We start from the raw sequence: 12,400 nt of genomic DNA, 5'->3' as shown, positions 1-12,400 counted from the left end.
CTGTTAGCCTGCAGCAGACCTGGATCATCCTGGCCTTCCTCTTTGGAGCTTCCCACTGGACTGAAGAGAAATTATGCACCACAGATTCTCCTGTGTTATTTCAGTGACCAAAAATGTAATATTTAACTGTGTACCCAGACAGTGTTTTTAAAAGCATTATTTACTGTATATACTATTATATTTATAATATGTAATACATTTAACATTTATAAAGTATTAATTCATATTTTTATTAAGTTTTTATTTTTTATTTCAGTTTTTATTTTAATTTAAGTTTTAGTAAGTTTCTTAATTATTTTAAACATTTCTATTTAGCTTTAATTTGTCCCAGCTTTAGTTTTTTGTAGGCTATTTGCAGTTCTTCAACATCATTTTATTTAGCCTGGTTTATTCAGCAGCTCTGCCATTCCCAAGTTTTTGAAGTTTGAGTTTTTCGTGTGATATTTATTTTCAGATTTTCGTGCAGCTTTATTTAACAAACAACACTTTCTGAAAGTTAAGCCCCTCTTTTCTCTCAATTTTTAAAAGATTCAACCGCTATTTTGTTACCTATTCATGGAAATGGTCTGCTAATGTATGAATCCATTACTGTGTCACATGACACTTGGGTTTAAACCCAAAGCTCCATTGATTTTTTGTACTATTGTACTACTATGGAGTCTTTTCTCTTTGTTGGGTGATTGTTGTTGTCAAGGGACACGTCTTAAATTTAAAGGCAGCCTGCACACAATTGAACTAGAACAATTACTCCGACTTGGCAAACAAGTTGAACAGTCTTTGGGGATCTGTGAGGCCCTTATAGAGCAAACATATCAGAAACTGGCACATTTTACATCAGTGATGACGTTAGCTTGTCCCTGGCAATGGCAAGCATTTCTATGAGCCTACTTTAACTTTAATTTTATAACATATACTTAAAAAAATCACTGCCCATATCCTTGAAGGCAACTTTAAATTTTTAAGAGCAGTGATAGGCTACTGACGTTTCAAGTATTTTACATGATTGATGTGGCTGCCTCATTACAGTACATACTGACTTCTAATTAAGCATGCATTTTCAGACTTACTGTGGTTGAGGTTTAACATTAACATCAAAGTTTGTCATCAAACTTCACTTAGTATAGGCCTATTCTTTAATAAAACAACTGTTTATCAGCAGTGCAATTAAAAAAAAAAAAGTAATTTTATGTTTTGTTTTTACATTTTAATTAAGTTAATTCAATTTAACATAATATAAGTCATCCTGCGGCCCCCTTAGAAGTTTTTCTTGAGAAAAAAAGAAAGAATTAGTCAGTTAAAAAACACAAACAAGCATTTGAAAATGTTTTATTTTTTGTAACAAATTCATCAGTAAATTTATATTCAATATCTTAACTATACAAATAGTCATTCACTCCTATACAAGAGAGCGTCTAGAATTTAAAGCATGCCCCGAAAAATGAAGCAGTCTCAAAGAATCACTCCACCTATAGTGAAGCCTGTACACTGTACAAAAGACAACACAAGTCTCCATGGAAACTCATGGAAGCTGCGAAAGACATCTGTATACCTTAAAGGGATAGTTCACCCAAAAATGAAAATCTGATGTTAATCTGCTTACCCCAAGGGCATCCAAGATGTAGGTGACTTTGTTTCTTAAGTAGAACACAAACAAAGATTTTTATCTCAAACAGTTGCAGTCTATCAGTCATATAATGGCAGTCAATGGGACCCACAGCTTTGAGAGTAAAAAAAAAAACATACACAGACAAAACCAAATTATGAATGCACTCAGGACAGTTGGAAATTGCTGTGGATCAGAGGTAAAAAATGGTATAAATACTGTTCAGTTTCTTGCACAGACCGATTGTTTCGTGTCTTAAGACCTCAATGTATCGTCACGAGCCGCAGGGTTTAATTTGGTTTTGTCTGTATATGTTTTTTTGTCTCTCAAAGCCGTGGGTCCCATATACTGCCATTGACAGACTGCAACTGTTTGAGATAAAATCTTCGTTTTCAGATCTTCGTTTTCAGTTTTCATTTTTAGGTGAACTATCCCTTTAATATACAAGCAAAAAGTACATTCTCTTACCCATCGAGTGACAGGAAGTCATTCATCTGATGCCAAATAAATCACTTATCCTTCAAGATACAAGAAACACTTCAGATTTAAAAATAACAGAATAAATAAAAGCAGAAAGATGGGCTTAAAACAGTTAACAATGCCTTCTGACAAATCCTCAAGAAATGTGACCTGGACATGTTTTCATGAGAATCAGGGCCTGTAGGTCAAAGCAAACGGGGAACACATAAAGTGCAAAAACTATATACAATCTAGTACAGTTTACTATTCTATAGTACAGGAAACTCCTTTGGAACTTCCTTTGAGAGTGAAAAGCGAGTTTTATCCATTATGGAGTGATGGCGCTTTGTGTGTGAGAGTGTGTTCAGTGAGAGAAGGTGTGTATGTCATTGTGAAGGCTGACGGTGGGTGAGGATCGCTCTCTCTGAACCCTGCAGAAGCTCTTGCTGCAGCGGCAGCGCTGGATCCACATGATGCTACGTGTGATGTTCTTGCCTTCCGGGCAGCGGAAGCGCAGACGCACCGTGCGGGATGAGGACGGTTGACAGCACCTGCCATCCACACACGAGCCACAGGTACGAGGCCGGTAGCGGCGAGCCGTAGAGCAGCCGGCAAATGTGATCTGCTCCGGTTCCCGAGACCTCACCGTTTCCCTGCACGGCTTTCCTTTCTACATGACATAAAAAGCAACAAGAAATCATTAATTAAATACAACTAATTGTCTTACTTAGTTACTTTTTATGGAAAGTAATATACACATAAATTCTAAAAGTTTGTCGTTTCAGCTTTTTAATTTTTGCACACTAGCATATGAATGAGCTTGTATGGGCATTTTTATATGAATGTATACTCAGTGCTAACATTTTATTTTAATAGTACTACTTAGACGTTCCACTAGCTATAAGTAACTCTGCAACTACATATCAACTATCAGTTATTAGAGTATTAGTACACCGTGTGCTTAATATGCATTAAAATATTGCAATACACCATAAAAATGTAACTAATTGTGTTACTAAGATACTTTTTATGGAAAGTACATTACAGTACATTACCTTTGCGTTACTTTTTGTTTTTTTTAGTAACAAACAACCCAAAAGTCATATTTTTGGCAACTGTAAGGACCCTTTCACAACTAAAGTGTATTAATTAGCCACAGGCTATGCATTAATAAGCCTCAGGCTCATCACTCTCAGTTTCTTTCAACACGGACAGGAGAGCTGTCAGTGAATAAATGAGAAAACGAAGTAACTTGCATTACTTATTTGAAAAAAAGTAAGAAAATGGAGGACAGCGTATAATCACTGAGGGCGGAAACTACAGTAATGCAGGGCTGTCAGTCAGCTGCCGTGGGCGGGGCCTAAACAATGTGATGTCACATCGCTTAGAGAATCAAATCGGCTTGCCTAATGAGACTGATTTGTTTTAATAGGGATTAAAAAATGTGAGTGGATTTTTATCATTGTAGGGTTGTTGTGTTCACACACTGCCAACACACATTTATGTCCAAACACCATGTAAAAGAGTATTTTGCATAATAGGTGCCCTTTAAAAGTAATGCATTAATTTTCTAGTTACTTGAAAAAAGCAATCTGATTACGTAACACATTATTTGTAATGCATTACCCCCAACACTGTTTAGATGGCATGTAGTTGCAAAGTTGCTTATAGTTAGTAGAATGTCTAAAGTTGACTATATTGAAATATAGTGAACCCACTCATTTCACTAGCATCTCACCTTCATAGCTGGAGTAATGTCACACTCTCTGATCTGGCAAAGGCGAGTCTCTCTAACAAGCTTGCACTGGGCATTAGTATTGGTCACACGACTCGAGATGCCAAACCCGCAGAAAGCAGAACATCCGGACCAGTCTGTGGTCTGTGGGAAACATTCAGATGATGGGAAGGGAACCCGAGACACTGGCAGGGACGCCCACTCTGCAGAAAGAGAAGCCATGAAGAACACATTTCACCATGATGGTTACTAGGGTGTTCTGGGTGGTTGTTAGGCAGTTACATACTGGTCTAAGTCAAAAGAACCCAACACCACGTCTCATTTAAAATGATATTAAACAAAATAATAACTAGTTAATATAATAACGGATTATAGCTTAACAGCCTTTAAACATCTTCCATAAAATTGCAACAATACAGAACCCATATATAAAACCCATATTAAAAACGTTTCATTTAGGTGAAGTATTTATTTGATAAATGATTTTATATTATTTATAATATATAATATATATATTTTTATTATTATGTATGTTGTTTGAATTTATTCCTTGGGATATATACTCAATATTAAACTCAAATATTTACTCAATCTCAACAGACCATGATGGTACTCTTTTGTTATTTGAAATAAAATAAATGTTAACTGTAATAAATTAAAATAAAATATTTTAGAAAAGGTAAACTTTTTTATTTATCAGCATTTCTTTAATCTCGTTTAACTTGATGTAATAAAATAACTAAAACTAAAACTGAAATAAAAATGAATAAAAAAATAGTTATTAAATAAGATCAATAAAAAAAGGATATTTTAAACAGAAATGTCAGGCTTCTGAAAAGTATTTTCATTTCTATGCACTCAATACTTGGTTGGGCCTCCTTTTGCATGAATGGAGGCAATCAGATTCTCTATGGGGTTCAGGTCAGGCGAGTTTTCTGGCCAATCAAGCTCAGTAACACCATGGTCATTGAACCAGCTTTTGGTACTTTTGGCAGTGTGGGCAGGTGCCAAGTCCTGCTGGAAAATTAAATCAGCATCTCCATAAAGCTTGTCAGCAGAAGGAAGCATGAAGTGCCCTAAAATTTCCTGGTAGATGGCTGCGTTGACACAAAACACAGTGGACCAACACCAGCAGATGACATGGCAGCCCAGATCATCACTGACTGTGGAAACTTCACACTGGACTTCAAGCAACATAGATTCTGTGCCTCTCCAGTCTTCCTCCAGACTCTGGGACCTTGATTTCCAAATGAAATGCAAAATTTACTTTCATCAGAAAAGAGGACTTTGGACCACTGAGCAACAGTCCAGTTCTTTTTCTCCACAGCCCAGGTAAGACGCTTCTGACGTTGTCTCTGGTTCAGAAGTGGCTTGGTAGCCCTTTTCCTGAAGACGTCTGAGCGTGGTGACTCTTGATGCACTGACTCCAGCTTCAGTCCACTCCTTGTGAAGCTCTCACAAGTGTTTGAATCAGCTTTGCTTGACAGTATTCTCAAGCTTGCGGTCATCCCTGTTGCTTGTGCACCTTTTCCTGCCCAAATTCTTCCTTCCAGTCAACTTTGCATTTAATATGCTTTGATACAGCACTCTGTAAACAGCCACACCTTTCAGTAATGACCCTCTGTGACTTACACTTTTTCACAAGTTTCACTTTTTGAAATAAGTTAAAATATTTTTTTTTACATTTTTGTAAAAAAAATTTACAAGAAAACTTTTTCACGATATTAAATTTTTTTGAGATGTACCTGTATATGTATATATATATATATATATATATATATATAACTAAGTTACTAAAACTTTAACTAAACTAAATTAAAATTAAAATAGAAAATCTACAAAATAGAAACAAATTTAAAATATTAATAACAACAATAATAGATACTAAAATAATACTGTCACAATATATAATATATAAAATATATAATAAGAATACCTTGAGAGGAGCCCCTCCGGGACAGGACGCTGTTAGGGCTCTGTATGAGTTTGCTGATGTGGTTGGATGGGGTGTGATGGGGACGGGGGTCAGGTGGGTCTTCCCTGATGCTGTTATCATCGTCACACAGCCACTCCTCACAGCAGCGTCCCGGCGGCGTCTCCAGGCGCGGGCTGGTGCAGTGTTTGCGGGGCAGAGGGATGTTGTGTGGACACAGCGGCATGCAGCCCACCACACCATCCATACAGCTGCACTGGTGCTGACAGCTGGGCTGGAAATCCTCTCCGTGCTGATACACACGACCAGCAAACTCACACGGACGGCCCTGAGCCTCAGCTGAGACACACAACAAACATCACGACTGTCTTCAGTCATTCCGTCAAGAGCCAGAGATGTAGCACTAAAATGACTATTTAACAAATAACAATTCTAACAAATAATCAAATCACTTTTGAGTCACACTTTATTTGAATGTGTCCTTGTTACAGAGTAAGAACACGAATAAGTAATATTACTATTTAAGGTTAGGATTAGGGTTTGTTTTAGTATTAGTTATTATACCTATAGCATTATTTACTCTTATTACTATAGTAAATACAAATACATGTAACAAGGACACATCAAATTTTGGAGTAAAACTTGAAAAGTCCTTGGACTAAATATTACCTTTATATTCATACAAATAAAAATAAATTCATTTTATCTTATATAAAACAAACAAATAAATAAATAAATTACTGTTTGGCAACCATATACAGATTATATATTTATATTTTTAGAAAAGTTTTTCTCTACAATGTTTGGCATTAATGTAATGACATAAGTGATTCATTACTTTTGTTTGTCTGTTCATTTGTTTATTTATTCATTTATTAATTAATTTACTCATTCATTCATTACAGATTTTACAATCAAACAGGTCAAATTCCCTGATTATAACATATTTTATAAATATATTATACATTTATAAAGTTTATTTGATTATGGTAATTGAATAATATAATATAACATTTTTATATAATTTCATATAATTTTATATAATTTTGACAGATAATGGACTAAGTTTATATAAATGAAAAAAACAATTTCATATTTTAAATTCTTCACAAAAAAAGTTAACTTCATAAAAGTTGTAATTTTCAACTAATTTTGTTTTCTTTGCCAATACAACTACAGATTATATATTTATAAATATTTTTAGAAACATTTTTCTCCACAATTTTTGACATGACTATCTATCTATCTATCTATCGATCTATCGATCTATCTATCGATCTATCTATCTATCTATCTATCTATCTATCTATCTATCTATCTATCTATCTATCTATCTATCTATCTATCTATCTATCTATCTATCTATCTATCTATCTATCTATCTATCTATTTATTTATTTGTCACACTTTTAAAACAAACACCTACAGCAATTTTTTCATCTTAGGTCAGTTTGCAGTGGAAATTCATGCATTTTAACACATATTACATAATTTCTTATTCATCTATTATAGAGCAGAAGTTGCCCTATAGTTTATCCTTTCTAAATAAAGGATAATTAAGTAAATTAAGAGACCAAGTATATACAAGTATAAGTATAGACCAAGTATATACAGTGGTGGCCAAAATGATCAAAACACTTGGCATATTTAAGAAGTTTCATTTGTTTTTGTTGAATTGGCCATTACAATACCCATAAAACAGAGTATTGCCAGAACTACCTGCGACGGAAGGAATCTGCTGAAATATTGAAAGTGATGGACTGGCCCCCTCAAAGTCCGGACCTCAACCCCATCAAGCAAATGCATATGTATGTATGTATATATACATATATATATATATAATCCTAGAGAACAGAAAAGTTCTCCCATTAACACTCATTATTGTTAGAGCAGATCTGTCTCAGCGGTGTGTTTTTTCTTACCTCTGCATAGACCACGTGGAGGGTCCCCTCCGGCCCCTAGATGGCAGCGCAGGCCCTTGATGTGGTCACAGGGTCGGTCGGGGCCGCAGTCCTGGTTGAACTGTTGGGCGCACACCTTACAGCAGCCGCACTCATCCAGCACCCAGCTTACTCCGTGCGGACAGGAGGGTGGAGAAGGGGGGCAGGAGCAGGGACGGGAACAGCCTCTGGACGCCTGCAGGAACAGCAGATGAGAGATGAGCACACAGCTTCATTACATAAAGCCAGAAGACAGAAATGAAAGGCTTTCACTGAAATGACAGTGTAGGAGTTGTCAGGCCAATGTTTTTGTAAGTTTGTATGAGTGGGTTCGGCTGTGTTTATATAATACACTCACTTAGGTGTCTGTGTTTGAAATTTGACTGTAGAATTGAATCATAAATAAACACTGTAAGATAAACTGTGCCGTTGTTACCATTAGGAGCTATTTCTATCTGATGTGATCTCTTTAAACAAATAGTTGATGCAACCTGTGGTCAAAAGGTCATGTTTATAAAATTGAATTAAAAATAAATTGATTTCACACATATTTTTTTAATAAATGTTTTTTAAATAGCCTCTTATACTCACCAAGGCTGCATTTAAGTGCTTAAAAATACAGTGGAAACAGTAATGTTATAAAAAAAGATTTTAATAAATTAAAATAACTGGTGTCTATTTTAATATATTTAAAAATTTAATTTATTTCTGTGATGTTTGGCTGAATTTTCAGCATCATTACTTCAGTGTCGCACGATTCTTCAGAAATCATTCTAATATGCTGATTTACTGCTCCAGAAACATTTATCAAAATAGTTATGCTGCTTAATATTTTAGTTTAAACTGTGATCATTTTTTTTCAATATTCTCTGATACATAGAACGCTCAAAAGAAAGAAAAAAGCATTTAATTAAAATATAAATATTTTGTAACATTATAAATGTCTTTACTGTCACTTTTGATCAATTTAATGCATTTTTGCTGAATAAAATGATTAATTTCTTGCCTTTCTGACACAAACGTTTTGAACAGTACTGTATATTTTGATCTTAAATATATATTTTTTTATAAATTAAAATAAATTGAATCACACAACATTTAGCTGTTACCACATTAAACACATTTTTAAAAAGTTTTTTATTTTATTTTTTATCTTCGTATGTCAAGAAAACAATATCAGTTTGCTTCATTAACAGTTATGAGAATAGAATAAATCAGATGAATTGAGCTGAAATCAAACAAACATCTGGTTCCAATATTTCAAAATGTTTTATGCTCAATAAAGAGAAATAAGCATCAGAGTTCAACAACAATAGAATGTTTGTAAGGAAGGAGAAAAATTTTATCCTACACAGCCTTCAAACATGAAGTGGTGTCTTCTGCAATGTCTAAGTTACATGTGTGCAACACACTGGCTCAAATCTACTCACCTCTCCTTCAGCTGAACATACAACAAACATCAAGATGGTGCAAATAGCAGCCAGTGTCCTCTGATTCCTTCCAGAACACATTTCCAAGGTTTTCAAAAAATGAATCCCAATGTAAAAAACAAGTAAAAATCCCCAGTGCAAAAGCAAGTTTATCCACTTTTATTCTAAATGACTCAAAAGATCTCAGAGGGTAAATGTTCCAAAGCTAGTCCAGTTACAAAGTGCATCAGTCAGACTAGTTACTAAACAAAAGCTATAGCAAGACTCAAATGCAGATGCCTTGTCAGAGCATTTCCAAAGAGGCAGATCACCTTATAGAGAGAGAGAGAGAGAGAGAGAGAGAGAGAGAGAGAGAGCTCGTCTCTGACATCAACATGAATCGGAGCAGTGGGAGTGTGTCTTCATAATGAGGGGATCCCTTATTATTTGTATTGCTGGGGCTCTAGGGAGCAGGATGTAAATGCAAAATTGCAAAACGAGACTGCCCATCTCAGTAGCGTGGATTACAAATGACAGTTATATGAAACAAAACCACAGAGACACTTAATACAGAGCTAACAAACGCGCTCAAGCAGGGTTTGTTACACAGTTTAATTGGCCGTTTGTTGTGTTATGAAAGCCGCCCTGGAGTGCATAAAAACATTGTCATAATAGTGGAACAATTGAGAAGGGAACTCCAGCCGTTTTCCGTTTGGATGTGAAGTCCTGATGCAGATTCAAAGGAAAATCCCCATAAACAACTCTCACACACACTTCCCACTCATACGCAAACACACAAAACATTTTATACTATCCTCCTCACACACTGAGTGCTTCCTGTTGTGCTCTCTCACTTCCTCTAACCGTTTGCTACCAGCGGCCACATTCAGGAAACTCCGGCCGTTCACACAGGTTCCCATGTTTTTGTAGGAAAATCGAAACATTCTCATTGTCATCTTGTAAGGACATGAAAATTGTTTTCAATTCAGTTGCAGGAAGAGCTCTCCACTGTCAAGTCAAGTCAAGTCACCTTTATTTATATAGCGCTTTTTACAATGCAAATTGTGTCAAAGCACTGCACAATATCAAAAAAGGAAAATAATGTGTCAATAAGTTTAAATAGTGTCTTGCAATCAGGTTGACGATATCGCTGGAAATGAAGCGTCCCCAACTAAGCAAGCCAGAGGCGACAGCGGCAAGGAACCAAAACTCCATCGGTGACAGAATGGAGAAAAAACCTTGGGAGAAACCAGGCTCAGTCGGGGGGCCAATTCTCCTCTGGCCAAACAAACCAGCAGTTCAGTTCCAAACTGCAGCAAGTCAGATTGAATGGGCTCAGCTGGTTCCAGTGGTCTACATGTAAACTGAAAATAGCAGAGGACCTAGGACAGATCCTTGTGGTACTCCATACTTTACTGGTGATAATTGAGATGACTCCCCATTTAAATGAACAAAGTGGTAGCGATCGGACAGGTAGGATCTAAACCATCTGGGCCTAAGGTTTGTGTTATGAAACCCAGGAAGAGAAACATGGGAAGGGAGTAAGATCTCCAGTGTCTGACCTCCAGAGACTGCTTTCATATAGCTAAATCTGTAAAAGAAAACCTGCATAATAATTATGCACACCTGAATATAAGGCGTTTTTCACTTCTAGCCTTCATGAACAATTATATATCAGTTATAAGTTATTAAATACAAGATTAATAGTAATTAATAAGACTGATGAGTTTGGAATTGGTAAAATGTGTTTGGAAAAAAATATGATCAGAATATCAACTTGCACGATAATTATGCATGCACTGTATTTTTTTCCCCTCTTCTGCTGTTGTCGGTAATGCAGGGAATGTTGTGATTGGTTGTCAAGACAGCCAATCAGAATTTAGCACCCTCGCTTCTGATTGGCTGGAATCATAGCATATTGTAACATGCTGCGTTGTGTTGAGCAAGCAAGCCTTCTGCATTTAGAGAGCACTGAGGGCAGGCATCAGGGGAGCAAGCTAGTGAAACGTTGCACGCGCAAAAGAGATGGACTGCACCAATCCAAAAACTTATTTTAAATGCAAAATTGATTTTTGTGCACTCAAAATACTTTCTTCTTTGCGAGACGAACATTTCTCCACAAAACTCAGTTTGCGCACATGCAAAATGCACCTAACCCCAAGTTGTGATCTTTCTCGCACAGAATTGTGGCAGAGATCTAACCCCATAGAAAGGTCGAGCTAGTGCAAGACGAGCATTTGTGGTTAAAAAGTATATACATTTTAATTTTTTGTTCAGAAAATGACCAGTCATTTCGATATATAAGACCCTTATTACTCAGCCTGGATTGTGTAGAGCCCTTTGAAGCTGCATTGAAACTGCAATTTGGACCTTCAACCCACTGGTCCACTATATAGAGAAAAATCCTGGACTGTTTAAGACTGAAGAAAGAAAGACATTAACATCTTGGATGACATGAGGGTGAGTAAATTTTCTGGAAAGTTTTATTCTGGAAGTGAACTAATCCTTTAAAAAGCCCAGATGCCAAACTAATAATATGAGAAACCAAAGATCCACATAATCACCTCAAGAACTTTGTACTTCAAATCTTGTAAGTATATTAAAAACAACAACAACTGTAGATAAGATAATATAAAATATGTTATATAACATAATTAAAAAAAAATCCTGAGACATCCATTAATGGAAGGTCACCCACATATGCTACTTTTGCACAGCATGCATCACTTACTTTCTTCAGAAATGTCAAAATCAAGTACTGTATCAATTAAAAAGCAGTGTTTTTAATAAAGTAACCTCATTAAACGCTTTATATGTTTGTCTGTATATGCTGGTCCAATGACCTGTGTTCAGACCAGTGCACTTGTAAACACATCATATAATGCAAAAGATGGATAAGAGGGTGCAGACGTTGGGTGTGTGAAGTGTGTGATGGAAGGGTTGTTTTTTTCCACAGCACTGTAATGGAATTTGTGCTTCAATGACTGACTCATCGGGACAAGCAAAACAGAGTGTGAGGATATGTTTACAGAAAAAGCTATTATAGCAACACTGACACATTATAAACTCTTAAAAGAACCATTTACACAATTAAGTAATGCTTTATAAAACTTCATCTCAAAAAAGTCTCACTTGGAAAAGCTTTTGAAATGTTCCAATTCAAAATTTCCAAAGACATGGGCAATCTATTAAGTGGAGGCAACGTAAGTCGTCTTCTTGCACATGCTGATGTCAATAGTCAGGATGTGTGGAATCAGCTGCGCTTCACAGAGCCCTCGATCTGCAGCTGACACTCCATTTACAAGTCAAAGGTCACACGCA

The 12,400-nt window shown here is 36.0% G+C and overlaps 1 protein-coding gene across 1 annotated transcript; it reads right to left on the bottom strand.

Annotated features, from left to right (window-relative positions):
• Positions 1 to 2,426: 2,426 nt before the first annotated feature.
• On the bottom strand, positions 2,427 to 9,181 carry LOC306848984 (CCN family member 1-like; the record flags this gene model as incomplete). The annotated part of the gene is made up of 5 exons (XM_079383785.1): positions 2,427 to 2,732; positions 3,801 to 4,000; positions 5,734 to 6,069; positions 7,653 to 7,866; positions 9,101 to 9,181. 5 exons carry the CDS (start codon positions 9,179 to 9,181, stop codon positions 2,427 to 2,429), a joined length of 1,137 nt encoding a protein of 378 aa, XP_079239911.1.
• Between the last annotated feature and the right edge of the window lie 3,219 nt (positions 9,182 to 12,400).

Source organism: Barbus barbus (genome assembly GCF_936440315.1).
Source record: "Barbus barbus genome assembly, chromosome: 29".
Taxonomy (NCBI): Eukaryota; Metazoa; Chordata; class Actinopteri; order Cypriniformes; family Cyprinidae; genus Barbus; species Barbus barbus.
This window is presented reverse-complemented; position numbering and strand designations above follow the sequence as displayed.